Source organism: Chanodichthys erythropterus, chromosome 2 (genome assembly GCF_024489055.1).
Source record: "Chanodichthys erythropterus isolate Z2021 chromosome 2, ASM2448905v1, whole genome shotgun sequence".
NCBI classification, from domain to species: Eukaryota; Metazoa; Chordata; class Actinopteri; order Cypriniformes; family Xenocyprididae; genus Chanodichthys; species Chanodichthys erythropterus.
This window is the reverse complement of record NC_090222.1, coordinates 76,073-103,898: the sequence shown is the minus strand read 5'-3', so window position 1 is coordinate 103,898 and position 27,826 is coordinate 76,073. Positions and strand designations below refer to the sequence as shown.

The 27,826-nt window shown below is 44.0% G+C and overlaps 1 protein-coding gene across 1 annotated transcript; it reads left to right on the top strand.

Annotated features, from left to right (window-relative positions):
* The first annotated feature begins 2,337 nt into the window (after positions 1–2,337).
* On the top strand, positions 2,338–27,826 carry mboat1 (membrane bound O-acyltransferase domain containing 1). Its single transcript, XM_067391430.1, has 13 exons — positions 2,338–2,536; positions 10,112–10,257; positions 11,644–11,721; positions 12,641–12,736; positions 13,869–13,924; positions 14,041–14,095; positions 15,602–15,794; positions 16,740–16,932; positions 17,883–17,986; positions 18,091–18,155; positions 19,467–19,599; positions 21,329–21,480; positions 27,700–27,826. The coding sequence occupies exons 1-13, from the start codon at positions 2,441–2,443 to the stop codon at positions 27,824–27,826; spliced, it is 1,494 nt and encodes a 497-aa protein (XP_067247531.1). The 5' UTR covers positions 2,338–2,440.

The following is a 27,826-nucleotide window of genomic DNA, read 5'->3' as shown; positions in this document are numbered from 1 at the left end:
TACTATTTACAAAAATAGAAATATTCATACAAAATGAATGTGATTGTACCCAATTTTTTGGGGAAATACCTAACAAGCAACTTTGTTTTCACTAATAACTCTCCACAACTCCACTCTTGTTTAGTCAATTGTATATTTAATTATGTTTTACTATGAAAAGAAATGTACATATGAAGAACAAGTCATTCTGAGCAAACATGCTTAGTTTCATGAATTTATGATGCTTGGGAGGCTAACAGCAAATTCCAAAATATCAGACATATCAACTGAAAGATGAAGTCTGTGATATTAATGTTGTCCACTAGAGGGAGCCACAGGATAAGGAATCTTTGAAGCCTGTTTCCATCCCTTTGAGTGAAAATAAATGCATAGATATTGTTTATTTGTATGATGTGTTGACAGTAAAGTTTATATAATTAGTGTAAACTGAAATCTGCAAAATGCTTATTGATCATTAAATGTTTATTGAACTTGTATAGATCACAATAAAACATTGTTTTAAATTGCCAGACATGATTAAATATACATTACTCCATTAATATAGTCCACTTGAGTGAATGAAAATGAGAGAGTGAATTCGGACACTAAGTGGGCTGGAAGTGGGCTTTACAGAGCTTGTGCTCGCTGTTCAGTAATCATTAGAAACTTAGAAAACTGGCAGCTCCCATATTAATGAAAAGATTTATCTTGAACTGCCATAAAAAACTACCGTAAACCTCAATTAAAAATTCAATAATTAAAAAGGAATTAATATATTACATACAGGTGAGCTCAAAAGAATATCACTGGAATGAAGGGTTATGACCGGGCAAGATCTTTAGGATCCACGTTAATATTAGAAAAGCTGGAGAGAGCTAAGCGGGAAGACCTGGAAACAGACGCGGAGGCTGCTCTGATTCCTCTTCACTGGGTTTTGATTGCCTGAAGCTGCTGTGCTGTTGGCGAACACTTTGTATTCACTCTTGTGTACTGTACGTTCATTTTTTGTGCTTCCTTGTCGTTCGTTCATCAACTGCGCTTTATTTTTGTGAAGCATTTTGTTGCGTGTGAGCTGTGATAAACAGACATCCACTCTCGCATTGCGTGTGTAACAGTGGCCAGATAGTGAGAGTTTTGCTGTAAAAACACTGCGCACTGACGACTGCTAGACAATGCAGTGTTTAGTGTCATTGTTAGTGCATTTGCCTCGCATGCCAGCAGTGATCGGGCCGGGGTTCGAGACGATTCAGAGCAGGGTGGGTGAGAGTTTTGGAGATGGAGCAATGAAGAGAGGGGTGGGTTTGTTTGGGTTGATTTCAAATATCATCAATGTCCAACAGCATTGCTCAAAATCTGCTTACCGCATCTTTAATTTCAGGGTTCATGCAAAGTTTTGAGAGTGAAATTCAAGGACTTTTTAAAATGCTTCACACTTTTTCTTGCATTTCAAAGCTCTAAATATTATCAAAATTTAATGTTATTTTTAATGTGATGATTTGTAAAAATAAAAGGAAAACACCTCTAGGCAAACACTTGAAATCACCACTAGATGGCGGCAGAGGAGCACTTATTGACTCTGAATAGCTGGTAAAGTAGGAAAAGTCTCATGAAAAACAAAAACTTCTTCAAATTGTGACTAAATTACACAGAAATCAAGTAAAGAGCGCTCCTTTTATAGTCACGGAAGCTGTCGGTCAGTTCAGTACGGTATATTTAATAAGAGTAGAATATTAAAATTTTTCCCTATAAAAATGTTTTTGCTATTACTGTTAATAAGTTCATTTTATCTGCATATTGATTCAAGCTCAGTGCTTTACTGTCCAATAGATAGACATGAAATATTATTAACTATTAATGCAAAACAATAGTAATATGATTAAATTACCTTTATGATAATAAACCCCAGCGCCACTGCTCACAGGTGTTAGTCTGAGCCCTGATTATGGGTATTCTCTAGTGTTAAGTGTACATCAGTTGTACACTCGTTGTTGCGGTGCATTATGGGAATGAATAAGGCCACTCTGGTTTTGGACCACACTACAAATGGCTGGCCCCTGAAATAGTGGCGATTTCGGACACAACCATTGATTGGCTGTTAATTATATTTATGCATTGGCGCGTGAGTGTGAATCACGCGAGATCTGTATGATGTGGTCGGTGGCCGTCTGGACCTCATTCACTGCTGCTGTCTACTCTCCAGTCTCCATGCTTTCAGTGCGAGGCGTTCAGCATCTCAAGCGAGGCTGTTGTGTAATGCGAGATTTCCACACACTGCGGTGAGATCAGTCCACACGCCCTCTGACAGCTCCCGCAGCCCCGCCTCACTCTCACACTCACTCCGGTGTCCGCGAGGCTTCCTCCAGCATGCTGAACTTCTGATTCATGAAACACTTTCACCCGTGATGTGTGGCGACGCGACGCCGATAACAGTGAGGTGATACAGGGATCTACACCATGCAGGATGGACGAACAGGAGAAGACAGACGTCGCGTTTAAAACCACTGGATGCACCTGGTTAGGTCCCGTCAGCGATCAGGTTGGCGTTCCTCTGGATCAGGTAAGCCGGTCAAACTTTACAACAGAGTTTGATCTTGATTTGCTCTTGGCTTACGATGTAAATAAAGTGTTCTTTGCCAGACCAGTAACAAGTAGATCAAACTTTTGTCACATTGCAGCAGTAACTCAGACACGATATTCACTCTGAGAACTGGTTTCACAAGTTTCTGTTGCTCCAGCACTAGTTTCACCTTCTGGAGCGTTTCTTTAGCAACAGTCGCCTTTGTGCTGCTCACTGCCAGAATCACAAACATCATTATTATGAAGCTTTCAATAGAACTGATGATGACTTCTTGAATTTCACATCATAATGCAATATCTTTCTGGAAAGCTGCTTTGAAACAATGTACAGTATAACTACAACTTCTGTACAGCATTCAGCTGACTTGACATTTCAGTTCAGTTTGATTTATTCACTTATTTAGCACCATTAAAACAACAGACTGTTGATCAATGTGCCTTACAACAATAACATTAAAATATATCAGATATCAAATATGAGTGTCTCTTTATAGACGATGTTAAAAGAGACAACTAATATTTAATTGGGCAGAAATGCATCTTTAATGATCTTTAAATATTTTGGAGAATACAGATTTCTTTTCAAACTGAGGTTAAACTTTGTTTAATTATATGGAAATTAATCTAGACACTATCAAACAATCTGCCAGATTTCTCGATTTGGGAATAAATGAATGAATGAATACAAACTGAAATAAAAGAATGATAATAATATGAGAGAAAGAAGAAAATCACAAACAAACACAATAGAGAGCTAGTGCTTTCAGTGCTTGGACACCTAATAAAAACACAAACAAGGAGAAACAGCAGTTAATCAAAGCTCTGGGTGGTTCAGGAGTACTGGTTCGTGTTGGTTAGGCTGGTTCAGGCAGTATTTTTGCATTGGGTAACCAGAGACAGAGGTATCCAGTATTTAAAGGGATACTCCACCCAAAAATGGATGTTCTCTCATCATTTACTCACCCTCAGGCCATTCCAGATGTATATGACTTTCTTTCTTCAGATGAACACAAATGAAGACTTTTTTAAGAATAATAACCCATCTCTGTTGACGTCAGGCATGTGTATGACAGCTGGCCCAAACGATCGTTTATTGTGTCTTGCAAAAGTGTTAATTTCTTGTTATGCTGCCGTCTAGTGTTGGGCGGTACGGCCGAACATCTGTGTCATGGTATTTTATACGATTCTGGCAGTTTCACAGTGTATCGCAGTATTTTTGTTCTTTTTTATGACTGGACCTTTAAATATGATTTATATCGGTTTATTTTACCGTCAGGAGTTCATAGAATATAAAACTTTGTAATGACACATACAAATTTACTTTCAAAAATAGTGGTAATCAAATCAATTTATAAAACTAGCAATGTAGTTAAACCTTTTAAATTGTCATCAAATTAAAATGTAATAATTCCTTCTCTTTTTTTTTGCAAGTTTACGGTTTAAATTAAAATGTCCAAACTTGTTTTTCCTTAAAATTGTTTTATAATTATTATTTTGATTATTACTTTAGTAAGTAAATTCTACTGTGCATTAGTAAAACATTTTTACTGTAGTTAGTCTGAACTTTTATTTTGACGGCTTGTTGTGAAGACCTGTGAGAGATTCTGTGTAGGTGTTCACCCCATGTCGTCATTACAAGATTCCCACTTGTAAAAAGTGTTCGTGTCCTCGTATAACTCATAATTAAACTTGTAAACCGCGAATTTTCTGAGAGCTCTTGCTTGTACCACCTGATCACTGCAGATTAATTTTGGTGTTGATAGTGTTGCCATAGAAACGCGTAATTTGAGATCAGAGAAGGACGTCACATGTTGTCGTCTCTAAATTATGGTAATTGCATAAACGCAGCGTATGATATGATGATGGTTTTATCAAAGCAAATGGTGAAATGCTGCTGAAGAGACTCTGCAGAAGGAGATCATGTGCTCATGTAGTGACGCTGTCATTCATCCTCATAGCTGGAGGGCGCTCTTGAGCAGAAAGTCTACAAGTGAGACTCATAAGTCATAAAGGCTGTTTCTCAATTCCAAGAACGCAGAGAACGAACGTACTCGGTTACTATCGTAACCTCGGTTCCCTGAGATACGGAACGAGTACTGCGTATGGGGAAAGGTCTCCCTTTTTCCCCGCTGCTGAAGCCTTTTTCAATAACGCAGTGTAACTGCACCGTCATTGGTTCACTCATAGACAAGTTGTTGAACCAATGACGGCGCGGCATAGCTGCGCGGCCTATGGCGACAAAGCGCGCGAATATTCCCGCTGAAATGGGCGGGGTTAAGGGCTATATAAGCAGGCGTTTCGCCATAGGATTTCAGTGTCATTCGATTGAAGCGACGACCCTGAGCCGCAGCCTCGTGGCACGGCAAGTATCGCAGTACTCGTTCCGTATCTCAGGGAACCGAGGTTACGTTAGTAACCGAGTACGTTCCCTTTCGATACTTCACTCGTACTGCGTATGGGGAACGAATTCAACCACGCCGTGCCACGGCTGGGAACGATATAGCTTGAAGTTTGGACACCTGAGAGGGGGCCAAAAAGACAAGCGAGAGGGCAAGCCCTTACCGAACCCTTGCGTTACACTTAGAGGAAATTTATTTCCATGATAGCGTGAGGCGGAGCTCATCTGAGGCCGCTAATCACACTGAAAGGACTCGAGCCTGTATGGTCGGGACATCGAGATTGTAAAACCTGACAAAGGTGGACGGCGAAGACCAGCCGGCCGCCACACAGATGTCTTGGATGGAAACTCCGTTGGACCAAGCCCATGAGGAGGCCATCCCTCTAGTGGAGTGGGCTCTGACTCCTATGGGGCATTTGGCTGCCAGTGAGGAGTAGCACAGCGTAATAGCGTCCACTATCCAACGAGAAATGCGCTGTTTTGAGACCGGAGATCCTTTGGTGCGGCCTCCAAAACAGACAAAGAGCTGATCTGACTGTCTGAAAGACTGCGATCGCTCTATGTAGGTCCTCAATGCCCTGACGGGGCAGAGTAACTCCAGCCCTTGCTCTTCCGTCGAAGGGGGCAGAGCAGAGAGCGAGATGACCTGAGCTCTAAACGGCGTTGAGAGCACTTTAGGGACGTAGCCATGCCTGGGTTTCAGAACGACCTTAGAGTCTCCAGGCCTGAATTCGAGGCATGCAGGGCTCACAGAGAGGGCCTGCAAATCGCCAACACGCTTAACCGAGGCCAGTGCTAACAGCAAGGCGGTTTTTAGCGTCAATGGCCTGAGGTCGACTGAGCCCATTGGTTCAAATGGGGCTCCTTTTAAGGCCCTGAGGACCAAAGACAGGTCCCAGGAGGGAACGGTGAGGGGGCGAGGAGGATTCAATCGCCTAGCGCCCCTCAGGAAACGGATGACAAGTCCGTTTCGTCCCACTGATTGGCCAGCAATAGGAGCATGGAACGCTGCAATGGCTGCTACGTAAACCTTGAGCGTGGAAGGGGTGCACCCCATTTCCAAGCGTTCTTGGAGGAAAGACAGTATAGAAGATACGTCACTCTCCATTGGGTCTATGTTGCGTGACGAACACCAGTCAGCAAAGACCGACCATTTCTGGTCGTAGAGGCGTCTCGTGGACGGCGCTCTAGCCTGAGAAATGGTATTTAGGACGTCCCTGGGGAGGTTAGTAGGCTCCCATCGAGGGACCAGAGGTGCAGAGCCCAGAGCTCCGGCTGTGGGTGCCAGACTGCCCTGTTCGCCTGAGAGAGGAGGTCCCGTCTCAGGGGGATCGGCCACGGGGCTCTCAGAGAGAGCTTGAACAGCTCCGAGGACCAAATCTGGTTCCTCCAGAGCGGGGCCACTAGAAGGACTCTGTGTTGGTCTTCTCTGATGCGCCTGATGACCTGAGGGATCAGGGCGATCGGAGGAAAAGCGTAAAGGAGCGTGCTGGGCCATGAATGGGCCAGAGCGTCGACCTCCTTCGAGAAAAATGTTGGGCAATGAGAGTTGTCTTCTGAGGCGAAGAGGTCTATCTTTGCCTTCCCGAAGAGCTCCCAAATCCTGAGGACAACCTGGGGATGGAGCGTCCACTCGTCGGAGGGGACGTTGCTCCGTGACAGCATATCTGCACCCAGATTGTTCCTGCCAGGAACATGAGTCGCTCTGAGCGACTGAAGCCTCGGAAGAGCCCATTCCAGTAGACGTATCGCCAGAGCGCATAAGCGGCTGGACGAGAGACCGCCCTGGTGGTTTAAATATGACACCACTGTCATACTGTCCGATTGGACTAGAACGTGACGCCCTGTCAAATGAGCCTGAAAGAACTGAAGGGCCTTCATCACTGCTAGCATCTCTAGACAGTTGATGTGCAGAAGGCTTTCCTCTTGGCTCCATGAGCCGAAGGCCGGTCTGCCGTCGCACACAGCGCCCCAACCCGAGTTGGAGGCGTCTGTTGCTAGCACCGTCCTTCGTGAGACCGCCTGTAAGGGCACTCCGCGCTTGAACCATACAGGGTTCGTCCAAGGTTTCAGGGCTAGAAGACAGGCCTGATTGACCTTGAGGCGAATGCGGCCGTGCCGCCAAGCGATGGGAGGAACCCGGAACTTCAACCAGTACTGAAGAGGCCGCATCCGAAGAAGGCCGAGCTGTAGTACCGGAGAGGCGGAAGCCATTAGCCCTAGCAGCCTCTGAAAAAACTTCAGAGGGAGGCAGGCTCTGTTCTTGACTGAGGCTGTGAGCTGCTGAATCGTCAGAGCGCGCTCTGGCGAGACTACTGCCGTCATATGGACTGAGTCGAAAACTGCTCCCAGAAACGATATTCGTTGAGTGGGGCACAGCAAGCTCTTGGTTGCGTTGACCCTGAGACCCAGGCATTGTAAATGGCTGAGGAGCACGGATCTGTGGTGTTCCAGCTCGACTTGCGAACGGGCTAGAATGAGCCAGTCGTCGAGATAATTCAGGACTCGGATTCCCGCCTGTCTGAGAGGGGAAAGTGCCGCGTCCATGCACTTGGTGAAAGTGCGAGGAGCCAGAGACAGCCCGAAGGGCAGGACCACCGTATATTGGTATGCCACTCCCTCGTATGCGAATCTCAAGAATCGTCTGTGACGAGGGGCTATCTGGATGTGAAAATACGCATCCTTCAGGTCCAGCGAGCAGAACCAGTCCTCGGGGCAGATGTGCGCGAGGATCTGTTTCAGTGTCAGCATTTTGAACTTCCATCTCATGAGGGAATGGTTCAAAAGAAGAGAGGGGAAAATGTTCGTGGGAGCTTTTGGGGTGGTCCGGTCGCGACGGGACGATTCCCCATCCTCTTCCTTCCTGGCAGATCAGGATGACTTCGGAGGCACCGGGTCCAGCACAATCTTGGGCCGGGGTCCCTGGCGTCTCGGGAAGGGATGGCGCTTGGCAGAGCGCGAGCGCTGGCGTTGCTCCTTAGGTGGCGCTGACTGCGGTGCTGCAGGTGGAGCGGGCTTGTGCTGCTGAGCCGACGCAGTCCTGGGGCGGCTGGAAGCAGAGCTGGAGCGCTTGGGCAGGAAATGTCTCATGGCCTGAGACGATTTCTGTGCCGCTGTGAAGCGCTCAGTGAAGCCATCCACTGCAGGGCCAAAGAGACCAGAGGGAGAGACCGGGGCGTCTAAGAAGGCCGTCTTGTCATTGTCCTTGATCTCCGTCAATTTAAGCCACAGGTGGCGCTCCAACACTACCAGGCTGGCCATGGAACGGCCGATGGCCTGAGCCGTAGCCTTCGTGGCTCGCAGGGCAAGGTCAGTAGCGCTGCGAAGGTCCTTGAAAGCCAGCGCGTCAATCCCAGACTCGTCCAGAGAGCGGAGGAGTTTGGCCTGGAAGACTTGGAATATGGAAGCCGCAAGAGACATGGAGTCGTCCTGCTCGTCGTCTGTTCCACCGAATGAGACGAGGTCACTCGCTTCCGCAGAGGGACGCTGCTCAGGCCGAGAGAACAGGACGGGAGAGGGTTCCCTCGGAGGAGAGGGCGAGGCACGCGGGAGCTGGGCCGGCGTGAGCTCGCCTATCTCCTGGCGCTGGGTCGCTCTGCCCCGCTGTCTCTTCCTAGCCGTCTCTTCCTAGCCGGCTCGCGGGAGGAAGGAGACGGGAGGGCGCGAGCGGCGAGATCACCCTCTGTGAAGAAGGCGACCCGCGAGCGCAGGGAACTGAGACTCATGCACTCGCAGTGCGGGCATGAGTCCCCAGCGAGCGCGCCGTCTGCATGGGGCTTGCCCAGGCAAGCGACGCACTCGCTGTGACCATCACCGTCGTGCAGGGGGGCCCTGCACGTGCCACACGAGTGGCGGGGCATCTGAGAAGACGCCGTTACCGTGAAAACGGCACTTGGGTGGCTCTTTTAGAACGGCGAGGGCCGCGGAAGCTCTAGAAGCGGTGAAAACCGCTGAAATACGCTCTTTTAGAGCGGCGTTAAGCCGCGGTGAAGCTCTCAAGACGGCGCGCCGGATGGCGGCAGGGGACACACAGGAAGCGGCCGGGAGAGGGAAGCGGGAGGCGGTGACTCGGCGACGGCGCTGACGCTGCAGTCGGAGAGGGCGCCGGCGCTGTCCTCAGTCCGGCGAGTCCAGGCGAGTCCGCTGCGGGAGCCTCTTCAGACGGCGGCGAGAGCAGTCAGGAAGGCGGCGAGCTTCTCGGCTTCAGGCGGAGATCAGCGAGGAGATGATGAGGTCGTCGCTGAAGGAGAAAACACTGAAATCCTATGGCGAAACGCCTGCTTATATAGCCCTTAACCCCGCCCATTTCGGCGGGAATATTCGCGCGCTTTGTCGCCATAGGCCGCGCAGCTATGCCGCGCCGTCATTGGTTCAACAACTTGTCTATGAGTGAACCAATGACGGTGCAGTTACACTGCGTTATTGAAAAAGGCTTCAGTAGCGGGGAAAAAGGGAGACCTTTCCCCATACGCAGTACGAGTGAAGTATCGAAAGGGAACTTGCGTTCTCGTGAAGTCCAGTCTTGCCAGGTGACCTTAAACGAATGAACAAAGGAAGGAACCCCATGGCTCCACCCTCCCTACACCATAACAAAGATTTGCACCTTCCATAAAAAACAAAACACAACAATAAGGAAAACATTTAATAATTATTGCAAAATTGCCCAAATTCAAGTATGTAAACATATACTGTATATTAAACAGCATCAAGTGTCAGCTTCAGCTACATGTAAATCAGACAAGGCATTGCCACATACCGTTTTAAACGCTTTTGAAACTATTCTATATATTTAAAGCTGTAAACGAGATATGAACACTTAGTTAGGACTGGGGCTTGCCTCTGATGCTTCTCTTCCTACAGTAGCATCTGCCTTGTGTTTCTCCAAAAATGTCATGATTGTTTGTACCATTAATATAAAACTCTCCAGCATAAACAAACAGATTGTCATAATCTACACACCCAAATCACAATGCTGTCTTAGAGAAATGTGTCTTAGAAAAACAATGACTGACATATTTTAAGATCTGTCAGTGCAAGTTTCTCTCAGTTAAAAAACCTCAAACCTGCATTTTAGTCTGGGACTAGCTTAAGCCTCGTCTGTGAAACCGGGAGACTGTGTTTTAGTGCATATGATGTATTTTGTTTCTCATTCCTCAGGTGAATTTCATCGCCTGCCAGGTTTTTGGACTAGCGCTTGCATTCTGGTTTCGCCTCTTTCTCGGTCCGCAGCGCGTCACCGCTGAGGTTCGGCATGCCGTCGCTGTCGTCTTTGGAGCTTCAATCGTCATGTTTTGCTTTGGCTGGTAAGTGCCTTTTCTGTTGGAAAATGTATCATTTTATGAAATGTTAATCAATGCGTTGCATTTTCACAGTTAACTTTGTTTGCACAAACACCCTAAAAATGACTGTGACGTGCTTAAGATATGTACGGTGACCGGGAGGGGACATGTTCGGTTCACAACATATTCATTTGTGGGAAGCTGATAATAGTAGTGGTTTGGTATTTAGTATAATCTACTACTAATATAGTAGTTTGGATTTTAAATACTTAAGAGTCTATGACTGGATCATTATTACAGTGATTATTATTTTTCTAGCATGTTATATGTGTTTGGCAACAGTTCTTTTAACCCTAAAATATGGAGTGTGTAGCTTTTCATTTCTTAAACATCCATGTTTTAAGATGTATCATGGCCATATTCCAGAATGGCAATGCCAATATTCATCAGGCTCAAACTTCGAAATAATGGTTGTGAGGGAGCATGAAGAATCATTTTCACATGTGAATTGGCACCTCTGAGTCCAGTTTCTGCCAATCTCATGTTAATCTAGAGTATCTATGGAGTAGTGCACAATTTAACACAACTTTAACAATTTTAACGCTGATGAATATTGGCATTGTCATCCTGGAATATGGTCATGAAGTGTCTTCCTACATGGTTGTTTAAGAAATGAAACACACTCCGTCTTTAAGGGTTAAAAGAACCGTTGTCAAACATATAACATGCTAGAAACATTATAATCAATGTAATAATGATCTATTCATAGATTCTTAAGTATTTGAATATTAAAATCCAAACAGTGACTTTTTTTGGGCCAGGCAGTGTATAATATCTTACTTACAGCACCATCCTGTTTTGTAAATACTGTAAATTTGAATGCTGTCTTTAGGCAACATTGTGCATTTCTTAAAGGGTTAGTTCACCCAAAAATGAAATTTCTGTCATTAATTACTCACCCTCACGTCGTTCCACCAAATTAAGATATTTTTGATGAAATGAGAGTAGTAAAAACAATGATAGTAGTCAACATGACTACCGTGGTTCGACTATTATCCCATTCCCACAGGTTAATATGACGTTCCCATGAATTAATATCTTGTGGTCATGACAAAACTAAGTGAACCGAACATGTCCCCTCCTGGTCACCGTAGACATGAGATGGTAATACAAGAGTACTTTCGCATATACCATGGATCATTCAGATCAGTATGTTTGTACATCCAGCCATCTGTCTTAATTTTCCCATTTACACTAGATCAATCACCTAGAAAAAGACAAAGATTTAAAGCTACAAACACCAAACTCGGGTCAGACTTCAGACCGACCGCTTCATCCATTTGTCTTTCTGTCTATTTTTGATCTGAAATGTTTGTTCTCTGATCAGACGGCATGTTCTCGCTGTGACAGGTATGCTGTGCATGTCTTCATCCTGGTCTTGTCTTGTTATGGCATTATGATCACAGCCAGTGTCCACAATCTTCACAGGTGAGCAGCGTCTCCGTTTTCTGCCCAGACGTGTTTTTATTGGGGGAGAAACCACAATCCTGGACGAATAATGAAACCACATACTGAAAATAATTATTTTAATTTACTTTCTTTAGAATAAATTAAGCATTTTAAATATTATATTTTATAAGTGATTCTTCCTTAAGATGGCATTACCCCTATAGCATATATAATGTGTATGTATAATATGTATATTTTCTCTTTCTGACTTTAGCAGCAGCATATATTTAATGTATATTGTTGGGTCTTCCCCAATGCTTGTCCAACATAATTCAGAGTAGTGTGCTTTTGTTTTTTGCTGATTGTTTGTTTGGATCTCACAAAATACTTGTCTTGTAAACTAGGATAAAGAAGGTGAAAGCCCTGAAGCCTTCCATCTGTGAATGACCTGTGCGGTTCAGAGTTATGCTTTAAGTGTTTCCGATCATAATTCCAGCATTATGTCTAGGGATGACCCCATCGAGTGTTTTGAGCCGCCAGTCCGATCCGAGTGCTTGAATATTGAGTATCTGCTGGTACCGCATCCCGATCCGATACTTGTATTTTCCTAGTTCTTGTTGCAACTTCAAGTACATTAAAGTTATTAAATGTCTGCAGGGACGTACAGAGAGTTTCTCAGGAGCTCAAATGTAAAATAGGGGCATCTGTCACTACAGAGTAATTCCAATATAACAATTACTTCACTAATCACATTTATAGGTATAAAAATAACACTGCAAAATTAGCATTTTTTTCTGAATTTACTAAATGAGATCGGCTCGAGACATCCTTATAATTATGACATTAATGAATGATGAATCACTAACGGTGGAAATTAACTGATCTTTTATCAGTCTGTAGAAGTGGATCAGTTCAGAAGAGTTTTGCAGAACTGAATTCATGTGTGTTCTCATTACAGATATACTCTGATCGCTTCGCTCGGATACCTCACGCTGTGCCAAGTGAGCAGAGTCTTCATATTCGACTATGGCGTCCTGTCCACAGATTTCTCAGGGTGAGGGCATTTCAAGGATGTTTTTTGATCATGCACTTTAATTCAGTGTGAGTAGCGAAGGAAAGATGGACGTTTACAGCTTTTCTTCTGTGTGAATGTTCTCACATGTTAACATGGGCGCTCATACGCTCAAATGCTCTGATTTCTGTGATGTGGCCACTCCCCGAGGCTTGACTTAGCTTCTTATCTACCAGTTTAGTCAGTTTTCCTTCGCTGAGGTTTTTGTACACACCCTTGAATAAACAAGAGCAGAGATAACACGCAGCAGTGCTGTCAATGCCTCCGTCACGTCTCTTTCTGCCTTTAAATGTAATCGTAACAAAGTGCCTTGTGTGGATAAGGAGGAGGCTGACGTTCAACGAAAATTTAATGACAAAATAAAATGTAAAAAAAAAAATGGCAGCATATGAACATAAAAGACCCAGCAGCATCTGTTTCTCTCCGCTCCACTTCTGATGAGATTTATTAAACTGATGTTTACGTCACTCTTTTGTGTGTTTGTTTTATTGAAGTATCGCTAAAAAAGTTACTGGAGCTCTGCATTAGCCGTTCCTCTGACTAAATCACACAGAACTGAACTGAGGTCAGCTGACAAACAGTGACACATTTAGAGGTTGAGCTATCTAACAAACAAACAAAATCAACACAGAGACTTAGCAATATTGTGTATTTTTCATTATAACACAGCGGATTATACAGCAGTCTAATTCTGCACATGTGGCTGTAACAGTTTCCTCTGGAGATAAACAGCCGCAAACGAACAACACGTGTTACACACGCAAGGCTGACGTTTGCACTGCAGGTTTGATTTTAACATTGCTGGGGACAGAAAACACTGTGCTCATGTTGAGTTGTCTCGTGCCTGTGGAGCAAAAGCCGATTCGCCAACAAATCACTTGTTTGAATGGTTTGTTTTCACTCACCCGTGTAGTAAATCCGTCACTGAATCAGCATCAGTCTTTCTCTTCCAAAGCTCGTGTGCCTGACCTGCGCTGGACACTGCTCTCGAGTGTGTACGCTAACTGAAGGAAAACAGCAGGACATTAGTCATGTTCAGACACTGTTTCTCTTAATGATAAATGTGGGGTCTTTCTTCATTAGTTTCATTTAGTTTGACTTCTCTTATTTTCAGCCCTTTGATGATGATAACACAGAAGGTCACGACTCTCGCCTTTCAGGTGCATGACGGTGAGAAATCATTGATGCAATTTTTCGCTACAAATTGTCGTGTCACTGACATCTTAGAAAAGAATTCGATTGATGATTTCAGAAAATGTGACTTATTGTCTTTCCCTTTTTTTCAGGTATGAGTCGAAAGCCAGAGGAACTGAAAGAGGATCAGAGGCGTCTGGCAGTACAGTATGAGTTTTAATCCACAACATCTTACAGGGCAAAATCTGTTGTAAAACTTGCAGATATTTGGTGGTCACTCATGCCAGCTGTCAGAAAATCCCGGACACAAAGACAGAGCCTTGAGAAATCATCAGTCACTCCTCACCCCATAATGACAACAAAACAACTATTTGTGATGAGCTTAATCATTTATTAAAGTGGAAAAAGAAGACTGTTTGGCAGCGATTACAGCCTATTTGGACATGATGCAAATGAAAAAAAAAAAAAAACTTTGGCAAGCCGCTGTAACCCTTGACCTTTAGTTACCTACAGTACAGTCCAAAAGTTTGGAACCACTAAGATGTTTAATGTTTTTAAAAGAAGTTTTGTCTGCTCACCAAGGCTACATTTATTTAATTAAAAATACAGTAAAAAACAGTAATATTGTGAAATATTATTACAATTTAAAATAACTGTTTTCCATTTAAATATATTTGACAAAGTAATTTATTCCTGTGATCAAAGCTGAATTTTCAGCATCATTACTCCAGTCTTCAGTGTCACATGATCCTTCAGAAATCATTCTAATATGCTGATCTGCTGCTCAAGAAACATTTATGATTATTTTCAATGTTAAAAACAGTTGTGTACTTTTTTTTTTTCAGGATTCCTTGATGAATAGAAAGTTCAGAAGAACAGCATTTGTCTGAAATACAAAGCTTCTGTAGCATTATACACTACCGTTCAAAAGTCAGTAAGAATTTTTATTTTTATTTTTCTGAAAAGAAATTAAAGAAATTAATACTTTTATTCAGCAAGGATGCATTAAATCAATCAAAAGTGGCAGTAAAGACATTTATAATGTTACAAAAGATTAGATTTCGGATAAACACTGTTCTTTTGAACTTTCTATTCATCAAATAATCCTGAAAAAAAATATTGTACACAAATATTTTGTACAATTGTACACATTAAATGTTTCTTGAGCAGCAAATCATCATATCAGAATGATTTCTGAAGGATCATGTGACACTGAAGACTGGAGTAATGATGCTGAAAATTCAGCTTTGATCACAGGAATAAATTACTTTGTCAAATATATTCAAATAGAAAACAGTTATTTTAAATTGTAATAATATTTCACAATATTACTGTTTTTACTGTATTTTTAATTAAATAAATGTAGCCTTGGTGAGCAGACGAAACTTCTTTTAAAAACATTAAAAATCTTAGTGGTTCCAAACTTTTGGACTGTACTGTACATTTGAACTTTATTAACAAATTAAACTTGAAATAAAAATTTAAACAATATCAGCTTTGGCAATGGTTTAAAATAATAAAAACAGGAAATAAAGACAGAAATGAATGCAGATGTGAACCAAAGAGCATCCTGCTTTCTTTGTTGTGGAAATAACAGCTTCGCCCCACAGAAGCAGACCATGTTTATGACTGAAACAGTGATTAGTCAGTGTAAAAACAAGCTTTTTTCTTGCTTAGATAAGTCATATATTTCTCTATTTCCTCCATCTGCAGCTCTAGGCCGTCACTGCTGGAGTACCTGAGCTACAATATCAACTTCCTGAGTGTGTTGGTGGGCCCCTGCTGTATCTATAAAGACTACATCGAGTTTATAAAGGGCCAGCATGTGCAGCACAGGCTGAAAAGAGTTAAAGACAGCGGCTCGCAGCAGAACGGCTGGAATAAAGTGCCCGAGCCGTCGCCTGTGGTGAGACACAGACAGATTCATCCACACACTGCTGTAGAAATAAAGCTATTCACACACAAACAGAAGAAGAGCAGTCAGTTCATTAAGAACAGCATGAATTAGGCTTTTGTGTGTGTTCAGGGCAGGAATACTTCATCCAACAATGAAATTCTGCCATCATTAACACCATCATGCCTTTAAAACTCTTGATTTCCTTTCTTCTGTGAAACAAAATCTTTTAGGGATGCACGGTATATCGGCCACCATATTGGTGTCGCTTGATATATGCTCATTTTTAATGTTCTCGTTATCACCCAGATAAGAAAATTTGGCCAATATATTAAAGCTAATAATGATTATTTCCTTCAGCTGAGACGCTTCAGATGTGCACCGTGCTTCATGATGGTTTTGAGTCACTTCAAAAAGGAAAATACAGTCTGTCATATAAGATACATTAAATTATCCTGAGAACATTATAATGTGCGCTTGGGACGTGGCTTTTAATGGAGAAACTTGATTTAGATTTATCGGCCAATATATCAGCTATCGGCTTTCAAATATAAAGAATTATCAGTTATCAGTACAGATTGGTTATCATAGTTATCATATTGGTGCATCCCTAAAAACTTTTGTAGTACTTTTACTACACTTTTTTTTGTCATATGTAAAGCTTGACGGTCTCATTGTATGGAAATGAGCAGCCTTTACATTCTGCTAAACTCCTTTACTTTTCCAGTGAAGCAAGAAAGACTTGACTATATGATGACAGAATATTCATTGCTAGGTGTAATATTCATTCACATGTGTGCTTTGTTTAATTTGTGGCATGTTTATTTGGATCAAATAATCAATGCTTAGAAGGTTTAGGGTGATTAAACTATTAAACTACAACATCACCAGGTTTCTCAGGAAACTTCTTGAGTGTTAATTTGTCTACTGAGATGAATTCCTGCTGTTCTTCTACAGAGGACTGTGATTAACAAGCTTCTTGTGTGCGTCTGCTGTCTGCTCTGGTTCTTCATCATCACCAAAGCGTTCCCCGTAACATACAATGTGGACCCGCATTTCGTCAGCGAGGCCTCTTTCGTTACCAGATTGGCCTATGCTTTAATTTCCGTCCAGGCAGCCAGACCCAAGTTCTACTTTGCATGGACCCTCGGTAAGCAGACGGGCACAGAAACCTGAGACCGTGTGATTGGCTGAAAGGAGAACGTGTTATGAAAGACATACTGATATTTCTTGTCATGCATTGTTGGCAGAAAATATACCTCTGTTCCAGAATATTAAAACTAACTGGCAGATAACAGGGTTTCTATAGTCACAGAGAACCATTTTTAAATGTATGGATTTCAGGCTTTGAATGTCATGTAAAAAATGAAGAAGCCTGTAATTTTTGCATCACTAGAATTACAAAACGAATGTCATTGGTTCAATCCGAACTCATGGCTTCGGTTGCTGCGTTTGGCTGGTTAGGATGTTCAAACAGAGAGTGTTTAACATATTAAGCTGGGATCAGATAAAGTACTCTTACCATCAAAACAAATGCCCTTCATCTTTAAAACATCATGGAAATGTTGTTATCAATGGTCTGTTTCAGCTAGATGTTGTTTGTGAGTGATTGAGTGAGTGACTTAAAGTTTAAGGATAATCATTTAAATCTGAAAAAACTGGTCTTGTGCTTACAAATCTACTACAGAACAATTGGAAAGTCGTGGAAATGTGTTAGTGTGGGTGTCCTTACACATGTTGTTGCTGATTTCGGCCCTCGGTCAGTAAGCTGGTCACCTTCAGAACGGTTTTTCTGAAGCGAAGCCCGCCAGAACATAAACTGTTGAACAGACTGAACTGGGATGATATTTATGGAATAACTTTACCCCATGGATGTTTGGGATACTCATTTGCTTTAAATTCTGTGCAACTTCAGTAATAATATGAATTAAAAACGGACTGCTCCGCTTTCTTGTTTTAGTCGTTTCATAAGTTTACGTGAAGACCAGAAAATGCTTTGGTTACGCTTGAGCGATGTGGCTTTGTGCTGTGGGGATCCTTACACATTATCTAGAAGGACTAGCGCTGTGTAGTAAATGTATGTTTTGTTTTCATTTGCAGCGGATGCGGTCCATAATGCAGCGGGGTTTGGAGTCAGTGGTGTGAACGAGAGGGGAGAAGTGTCCTGGGACCTCATCTCCAATGTTCACATCTGGGAAATTGAGGTTTGTTCACTTCTTTTGTATTCAGTCCTGCGTTTTCTAATGCCACAGAAGGGCTGTGGATCTCATTCCATGAGTTATAAAACTAATATTTTCTCTGTCTGCAGACAGCGACAAGTTTTAAATCATTTATTGACAACTGGAATATACAGACTGCTTTTTGGCTAAAAAGGTGAGTTTTAAATGTTATATTTATATATTAGTCAACTGATCAAGAAAATGTTATTGGAAAGTTCTGAACCAGTGCGAATAATGACCCCAAACCAGTCAAGACAAGCAAGGATTCCTCCGCTGTAAGCGTATCCGGCGGGAATGAGTGTAGCTCCGATGATGAGGAGCTGTTCAGGAGTGATGCTCTGTGAAGCCTGTGGACTGTCAGAGCAATGCATGGCTGATGCTTTCATGTGGAGCGAAGGGTTCATCTGCCAACGAATGGCACTGGTGTGATCTTATACGGGCTTCAGAGAGAATTCCTCCTGGGCAGAGTTACCCATAACATCAACTACTGACGCTGCTGTGAAGTGACCGACTTCAGCACAACACGAACTGGAGATTTGTTGTTCATAGTTATACTCTACTCATCCACGCAGAATTCAATTAAAGGATTCAAAATAATGGACATGAAAATGAAGGATTCAGATAAAGGATTAGTTCACTTTCAGATGAAAATTAGCCCAAGCTTTACTCACCCTCCAGCCATCCTAGCTGTATATGACTCTCTTCTTTCTGATGAACACAATCAGAGTTATATTAATGAATATCCTGACGCATCTGAGCTTTATAATGGCAGTGAACGGGAAACAACGAGTCTGAGCTGAAGAAAGTGTCTCATCCACATCCATCCATCATAAACGTACTCCACACGGATCCGGGGGTTAATAAAGGCCTTCTGAAGAGAAGTGATGCGTTTGTGTAAAGAAATATCCATATTTAACAAGTTATGAAGTAAAATATCTAGCTTCCGCCTTCCGTATTCAAATGATGAAGAAAGCGTAACTGATGTCGTAAGCTGAATAGGGAAGGTGTAGCGCAAGCGTTTTGAACTGCGAGAGTCTTGAACACTTTCTTTCATAAGTTGAATACTGAAGGCGGTCTGGCGGAAGCTAGATATTTTACTGTATAACTAGTCAAATATGGACTTTGCAGGTCCTGTGTCTGAGAGAGAGCTACTCGGATGAAAAACGCTTCAGTGCTCAATTATAGTAACGCGGCATTTTTGTTTAGTTTTTTTGTCAGTGACGGTAACGCGTTGTAACGGGAGCAAAAGTAATTAGTTTGATTAATCGTTACTGATAATATTATTATTTATAATGCCATTATTCCCATCGCTGCTAATAAGCAGTTAAAAGTAAGAATCGTTCCTCATACTAAAGTGTGACCAAAATGTACTGTACATAGGTATTTTTAAATTCTCATGTGCATATATATTAGCATGTATCTGTTCATTGCCGTTTCTCACATCCTTTCATCTGTTGTGCTCCAGTGTATGTTATGATCGAGCGCCGTTTCACCGCATGCCACTCACATTTGTGCTGTCGGCCATCTGGCATGGAGTGTACCCAGGATACTACTTCACATTCATCACCGCTATACCCATCACCTTAGCAGCTCGCGCTGTGAGTCTCTCTCTCTCTCACACACACACACACACACACACACACACACACACACACACACACACACACACACACCATGCCATTCACCTCTAACGTGTGCTGTTGGTCTGGTTGAACTGCATTCTCTGTCACATGCTGCAGAAACACTGCAGATCTCACTCTCTGTGTCTGAAACCTAAAGCTGCTGCTTTTCCACCTCACTTAGTCAATAATTAGTTTTATATTAATTTAATATTCAAATATTTAATTCAATAATTAAATTAACTTAATATTAACTTAATATTCAGCAGTATTACTGATCTGCCTGCATTGACACCACTGTATGTGAACTGAGCTGAGCTGGATGATGACATCCCTGTCTTCTCCAGAGCTGCTGTATAGATAAATTAACTAAAATAATAACTTTATTGCAACAGAAATTAATCAACACTGAACTTTCTTAAGGTGGACAGTGACACTATTCTCTTCTAGAGCCGCTGTACAGCCAAAACAAACTTTGTTGCATAATTTTCCTGTTATCACTGTAAAGCTGCTTTGACACAATCTGTATTGTAAAAAGCGCTATATAAATAAAGGCGACTTGACTTGACTAATATAACAGGTAGCGGTTTTTGTGTTAAAGCAACAATGGCCAGGTTTCACAGACAGGGCTTAGACAAAGCCAGGATTAGGCCTTAGTTCAATTAGGGTATTTAAGTAGCTTTTATAAACATACCCTAGAAAAATAAAAAAATAAAAACATTACTGGAGTGCATCTTGAGACAAAATAATGACACTGACATATTTTATGATGTTTCAGTGCAAAAAAGCTCAAACATGTATTTTTGTGTAGGACTAGCTTAAGCCTTATATATATATATATATATATATATATATATATAATTCTAATGGTACAGTGACTTATAAGGCAAAACTTTATCTGTTCTGGGAGTATGGAGGTTTAGTCAGTGGGTAAGAAACTCTGGGAAAAGGGCGGATTGCTTTACGGCAGTGTCACACCAACATAGCTTTAGCATGGCAGAGGTTAAGAGACCAAAGAGAACATAAGCTGCTATACAATGGGGAAAAACTGTTCCGAAGTGTTTCGTTGCGATATATCGTTACTTGTTAACAGCAGCTTGTTACTGGAAAAGCTGCATTATTGTCCACCTGCTATTACAAGTAGTCAGTGAACATGGGGTGCCAAAAGTTCCACATATGGAAGGAAAAAACACGAAACTGCATTGCATTTATACTGGAAAACTTTCTTTCCTGAATATGTCTCGGACAGAAGTGAATGACAGCTTTACTCGCTGCCCACTCCCCTAACACACACTCATTATGAGAGGTGCACCTGAACAAAAGCTTCCCCTTTCCCACATGCCTCTCCCATGAAACTGATGTAGGGTGTGGCAGAATAAGAGGAGAGTTTCTCCACAAAATCTGATTAGATGCTTTTAAGACATGTTAAAACAAGGTGTTGCCTTTCTGAAATCTGTCCAAATAAATCATCAAAATAAAAAGGATTTTACACAAAAATTGGATTTGCTTTGTTGTCTTCTTACCAGTGTATTTTGCCTGCAAGGAATTTTTTTTTTTTTTGAACAAAAAGTGTCTTTTTCCATTTCTTCTCACAACACACAAACACAGTATGAGTCACACATTGATATGCATGACTTTATTGCCCATCATTTTCAGCCACACCTGCCACTCACTCACTACTGCTTTTGTCTTGGTTTGATGTGATCAGGTGCGCAGGAACTTCCGGGAGTATTTCTTGTCTTCTCGCCAGCTCAAGATTTGCTATGATGTTGTGACCTGGGCTGCCACACAGATGACTATCTGCTACACCGTGATGCCCTTCCTTCTGCTGGCCGTCGAGCCCACCATGCAGTATTACAGGTACAGGCTCAGTTATGTGATTTGTGTAGTCACACATTTGGCATAAAGTCTGGTCCACGCTGCAGCTTGTTCTGGCCAAGAACTGACCATGAAGAAGGGAAGGTGTTATCTAGCCAACATATAGAATTATTTTTTTGTTTTATGCAAGTTTTAGGGTTGGGTAAATCTAAAAATTGTATCACAATAAGACTGTGGCATACAATTTATTTGAAAAATTGTACAATAGTCCCCATAAACGATTCTACAGACGACACGAGGAAATGTTTGTACACTTTGTGTTCTGCATTTCCATCAGTTGGCATAGTATTTAAAATAAATAAATGAATGCTTTGTTTATAATGAGGAGGACATTTTAAACTATGAACCTTGCATGTATTCAGGATTTTTTTTTAATGTTACAAAGACATCTTATATGTAAAAAAAAAAATTTTTAGGAAAATTTTATTTCTCAAGTCATGAACTCTTTCTTTTAAAGCTCCAAGGTAAAATTCCTTGTTAACTTTTACATAAAATGCATTTACATTTAATCAATAAGCAGACACTTTTATCCAAAGCGACTTACAAATGAGGAGAACAACAGAAGCAATCAAACCAACAATATGCAAGCGCTGTGAGTAGTCCCAGTTAGTCTAGTAGGTGTAGCAAGGTGGGATTTTATATTAAAAAAGACACTGTTGCTGCAGCAGTCTGGATCAGTTGCAGAGGTTTGACAGTTCGTGCTGGAGCACCAGCCAAGAGAGCATTACAATAGTCCAGTCTGGATAGAACAAGAACTTGGACAAGGACTTGTGTGGAATGCTCCGATAGGAAGGGCCTGATCCTCCTAATGTTGTGTAAGGCAAATCTGCTGGACCAGGCAGATATAGCAATGTGAAGTTTAACTGATCATCAGTCACAACTCCAAGGTTCATGGCTGTCCTGGATGAAGATATGGTTGAGGAACCGAACTGAATGAAAAACTTGTGACGAAGTGTTGGGTCGGCTGAGACCACAGCCATTTCTGTCTTTGCATGGTTGAGTTGAAGGTGGCGGTCCTTCAGCCAGCAATGATTGAAATGTCTGTCAGGCAGGCTGCGACGTGAGCAGCAACCGTTGGATCATCTGGCTGGAATGAGAGGTAGAGTTGTGTGATATCGGCGTAGCAGTGATAGGAAAAACCATGTTTACAAATGACAGATTCATGACATGATGACATGTAGATGGAGAAGAGAAGTGGTCCAAGCACTGAGCCCTGCGACCTCACCCCTCCACAACAGCCTGAAGGACCTACCTGAGGAGTGAATCTTGAAGCATTGGAGTGCGGTTCTTGATATGCCCTTCATCATGAAGGTTCACAGGAGGATCTGGTGGTTAACTGTGTCAAAAGCAGCAGACCGATCCAGCAAGATGAGTTCTGAAGATTTGAAAGCTGCTCTTGTCAGTCTCAGAGCTTCAATAACCGAGAGCAGAGCAGTCTCCGTTGAGTGGCCACTTCTGAAACCAGACTGGTTGTTGTCCAGGAGGTTGTTCTGTGAAATAAATATAGAGACTTGGTTAAGCATAACTCATTTAAGTGTCTTGGCAATGAATGGAAGAAGAGATGTAGTTTTCTGAAAGGCCTGGATTTAGAGTGGGTTTCTAAGCAGTGGGTTATCTGAGCCTGAGCCTAAATGCTGCGGGAAAGATACCAGCGTGAAGAGAGGTGATGAAGATATGAGTGAGTGCAGGAAAAGACTTCTGTCTCTGAGAGTGCACAGAAGGAGGGGAGAATGTGTGTGTTTGCTATTAAGATGTATGTGTCCTCGTGTCTGATCCGGCTCTCTCTGATCCGGCTCTCTCTGTGTCCTCGTGTCTGATCCGGCTCTCTCTCTGTGTCCTTGGGTCTGATCCGGCTTTCTCTCAGTGTCCTCGGGTCTGATCCGGCTTTCTCTCAGTGTCCTTGGGTCTGATCCGGCTCTCTCTCAGTGTCCTCGGGTCTGATCCGGCTTTCTCTCAGTGTCCTTGGGTCTGATCCGGCTTTCTCTCAGTGTCCTCGTGTCTGATCCGGCTCTCTCTCTGTGTCCTTGGGTCTGATCCGGCTTTCTCTCAGTGTCCTTGGGTCTGATCCGGCTTTCTCTCAGTGTCCTTGGGTCTGATCCGGCTCTCTCTCTGTGTCCTTGGGTCTGATCCGGCTCTCTCTCTGTGTCCTTGGGTCTGATCCGGCTTCTCTCAGTGTCCTCGGGTCTGATCCGGCTTTCTCTGTGTCCTCGGGTCTGATCCGGCTCTCTCTGATCCGGCTCTCTCTGTGTACTCGTGTCTGATCCGGCTCTCTCTCTGTGTCCTTGGGTCTGATCCGGCTTTCTCTCAGTGTCCTTGGGTCTGATCCGGCTCTCTCTCAGTGTCCTCGGGTCTGATCCGGCTTTCTCTGTGTCCTCGTGTCTGATCCGGCTCTCTCTCTGTGTCCTTGGGTCTGATCCGGCTTTCTCTCAGTGTCCTTGGGTCTGATCCGGCTCTCTCTCAGTGTCCTCGGGTCTGATCCGGCTTTCTCTGTGTCCTCGAGTCTGATCCGGCTCTCTCTCAGTGTCCTCGGGTCTGATCCGGCTCTCTCTCAGTGTCCTCGGGTCTGATCCGGCTTTCTCTGATCCGGCTTTATCTCAGTGTCCTTGGGTCTGATCCGGCTCTCTCTCAGTGTCCTTGGGTCTGATCCGGCTCTCTCTCAGTGTCCTCGGGTCTGATCCGGCTTTCTCTCAGTGTCCTCGGGTCTGATCTGGCTCTCTCTGTGTCCTTGGGTCTGATCCGGCTCTCTCTGTGTCCTTGGGTCTGATCCGGCTTTCTCTCAGTGTCCTTGGGTCTGATCCGGCTCTCTCTCAGTGTCCTTTGGTCTGATCCGGCTCTCTCTCAGTGTCCTCGGGTCTGATCTGGCTCTCTCTGTGTCCTTGGGTCTGATCCGGCTCTCTCTCAGTGTCCTCGGGTCTGATCCGGCTCTCTCTGATCCGGCTCTCTCTCAGTGTCCTCGTGTCTGATCCGGCTCTCTCTGATCCGGCTTTCTCTGATCCGGCTTTCTCTCAGTGTCCTTGGGTCTGATCCGGCTCTCTCTCAGTGTCCTTAGGTCTGATCCGGCTCTCTCTGATCCGGCTTTCTCTCAGTGTCCTTGGGTCTGATCCGGCTCTCTCTCAGTGTCCTCGGGTCTGATCCGGCTCTCTCTGTGTCCTCGGGTCTGATCCGGCTCTCTCTCTGTGTCCTCGGGTCTGATCCGGCTCTCTCTGATCCGGCTCTTTCTCAGTGTCCTCGTGTCTGATCCGGCTCTCTCTGATCCGGCTTTCTCTGTGTCCTTGGGTCTGATCTGGCTCTCTCTCATTGTCCTCGGGTCTGATCCGGCTCTCTCTCTGTGTCCTTGGGTCTGATCCGGCTTTCTCTCAGTGTCCTCGGGTCTGATCCGGCTTTCTCTCAGTGTCCTTGGGTCTGATCCGGCTCTCTCTCAGTGTCCTCGGGTCTGATCCGGCTTTCTCTCAGTGTCCTTGGGTCTGATCCGGCTTTCTCTCAGTGTCCTCGTGTCTGATCCGGCTCTCTCTCTGTGTCCTTGGGTCTGATCCGGCTTTCTCTCAGTGTCCTTGGGTCTGATCCGGCTCTCTCTCAGTGTCCTCGGGTCTGATCCGGCTTTCTCTGTGTCCTCGAGTCTGATCCGGCTTCTCTCAGTGTCCTCGGGTCTGATCCGGCTCTCTCTCAGTGTCCTCGGGTCTGATCCGGCTTTCTCTGATCCGGCTTTATCTCAGTGTCCTTGGGTCTGATCCGGCTCTCTCTCAGTGTCCTTGGGTCTGATCCGGCTCTCTCTCAGTGTCCTCGGGTCTGATCCGGCTTTCTCTCAGTGTCCTCGGGTCTGATCTGGCTCTCTCTGTGTCCTTGGGTCTGATCCGGCTCTCTCTGTGTCCTTGGGTCTGATCCGGCTTTCTCTCAGTGTCCTTGGGTCTGATCCGGCTCTCTCTCAGTGTCCTTTGGTCTGATCCGGCTCTCTCTCAGTGTCCTCGGGTCTGATCTGGCTCTCTCTGTGTCCTTGGGTCTGATCCGGCTCTCTCTCAGTGTCCTCGGGTCTGATCCGGCTCTCTCTGATCCGGCTCTCTCTCAGTGTCCTCGTGTCTGATCCGGCTCTCTCTGATCCGGCTTTCTCTGATCCGGCTTTCTCTCAGTGTCCTTGGGTCTGATCCGGCTCTCTCTCAGTGTCCTTAGGTCTGATCCGGCTCTCTCTGATCCGGCTTTCTCTCAGTGTCCTTGGGTCTGATCCGGCTCTCTCTCAGTGTCCTTGGGTCTGATCCGGCTCTCTCTGTGTCCTTGGGTCTGATCCGGCTCTCTCTCAGTGTCCTCGGGTCTGATCCGGCTTTCTCTGTGTCCTCGGGTCTGATCCGGCTCTCTCTCAGTGTCCTTGGGTCTGATCTGGCTCTCTCTGTGTCCTCGTGTCTGATCCAGCTCTCTCTGATCCGGCTCTCTCTCAGTGTCCTCGGGTCTGATCCGGCTCTTTCTGATTTGGCTCTCTCTCAGTGTCCTCGGGTCTGATCCGGCTCTCTCTGTGTCCTCGGGTCTGATCCGGCTCTCTCTCTGTGTCCTCGGGTCTGATCCGGCTCTCTCTGATCCGGCTCTCTCTCAGTGTCCTCGTGTCTGATCCGGCTCTCTCTGATCCGGCTTTCTCTGTGTCCTTGGGTCTGATCTGGCTCTCTCTCATTGTCCTCGGGTCTGATCCGTTTCTCTCTCAGTGTCCTCGGGTCTGATCCGGCTCTCTCTCAGTGTCCTTGGGTCTGATCTGGCTCTCTCTGTGTCCTCGGGTCTGATACGGCTCTCTCTCAGTGTCCTCGGGTCTGATCCGGCTCTCTCTCAGTGTCCTCGGGTCTGATCCGGCTCTTTCTGATTTGGCTCTCTCTCAGTGTCCTCGGGTCTGATCCGGCTCTCTCTGTGTCCTCGGGTCTGATCCGGCTCTCTCTCTGTGTCCTCGGGTCTGATCCGGCTCTCTCTCAGTGTCCTCGTGTCTGATCCGGCTCTCTCTGATCCGGCTTTCTCTGTGTCCTTGGGTCTGATCTGGCTCTCTCTCATTGTCCTCGGGTCTGATCCGGCTCTCTCTCAGTGTCCTCGTGTCTGATCCGGCTCTCTCTGATCCGGCTTTCTCTGTGTCCTTGGGTCTGATCTGGCTCTCTCTCATTGTCCTCGGGTCTGATCCGGCTCTCTCTCAGTGTCCTCGGGTCTGATCCGCCTCTCTCTGATCCGGCTCTCTCTGTGTCCTCGTGTCTGATCCGGCTCTCTCTGATCCGGCTTTCTCTGTGTCCTTGGGTCTGATCTGGCTCTCTCTCTGTGTCCTCGGGTCTGATCCGGCTCTCTCTCAGTGTCCACGAGGTTCAGACCTGAATGACTAGTAATAGTTATAATGAAGTCTGCTTGGTTTACAGCAGACTGGCAATACCAGAAACCAAGAGAACACGAGAACAACGCGACTTCAGACAGTAAACACAACAATGTTTCCAAGCAATGAAGACTACACTAAAATCACATGAGAAAAGAAACAAACACACACTTACACACTGCTGTCCACTACTGCTGCTTTACTGCTTCTGTTATAAAAGCTTCATACAGTGAAAGTTTACGATTCTTATATTTGCGTTGGCTTCTCCATGAATTTTTTGCATCATTGAATCATTAATTTCCTGTTTATCCCTGTGAAGCTGCTTTGAAAGATCTGTGTTGTACCTCAATCTAGTACATTATGAAGCAGTTAGGCAATAATAACAACATATAACGTTCAGGGTTTAAATCCCAAATTAAAACAAATCCCAGATTACCAAAAAAAAAGTAAAGTAATTTATGGATTTCAGATTAATAAAGAATGTTTTTTTGTTGTTGCTGTTATTGTTTTTCCTTTTGCTATTGTTTGTACAGTATGTCTATATTATATGTTATATAGTGCTTAAATAAGTGACTAGTTGCTTTTTAATGCTATAAGGTGTGTTTGACTGCTGTGAAAGACACTAATAAATAAAAATGTAGTATTATTATTATTATTATTATTATTATTACATATTACTAGTTGTCAAAACTCTGAATACCTTGCACAAACCTCACAAACTTTGTCACAATACAAAAAAAAAAAGTTAATAGTACTAAAATTAGGTCTCATTTTATTTTGCCATGTTTATTTTAGGGTTTAATGTGACTATCTTATAAAGTGTCGTTGGGTGGTGTTATTTGTGTTGTTAATGTTCATGTTTCTTCTGTGTCCCTCAGATCGATGTACTTTCATGTGCATATCATCAGCATTCTGACCGTGATCCTCCTGCCCAGAAAACCCTGCGGCTTCAAGCCTGAAAGCCTGAAAACACGGCATTCCAACAATAATGTGAAGGAGGACTGA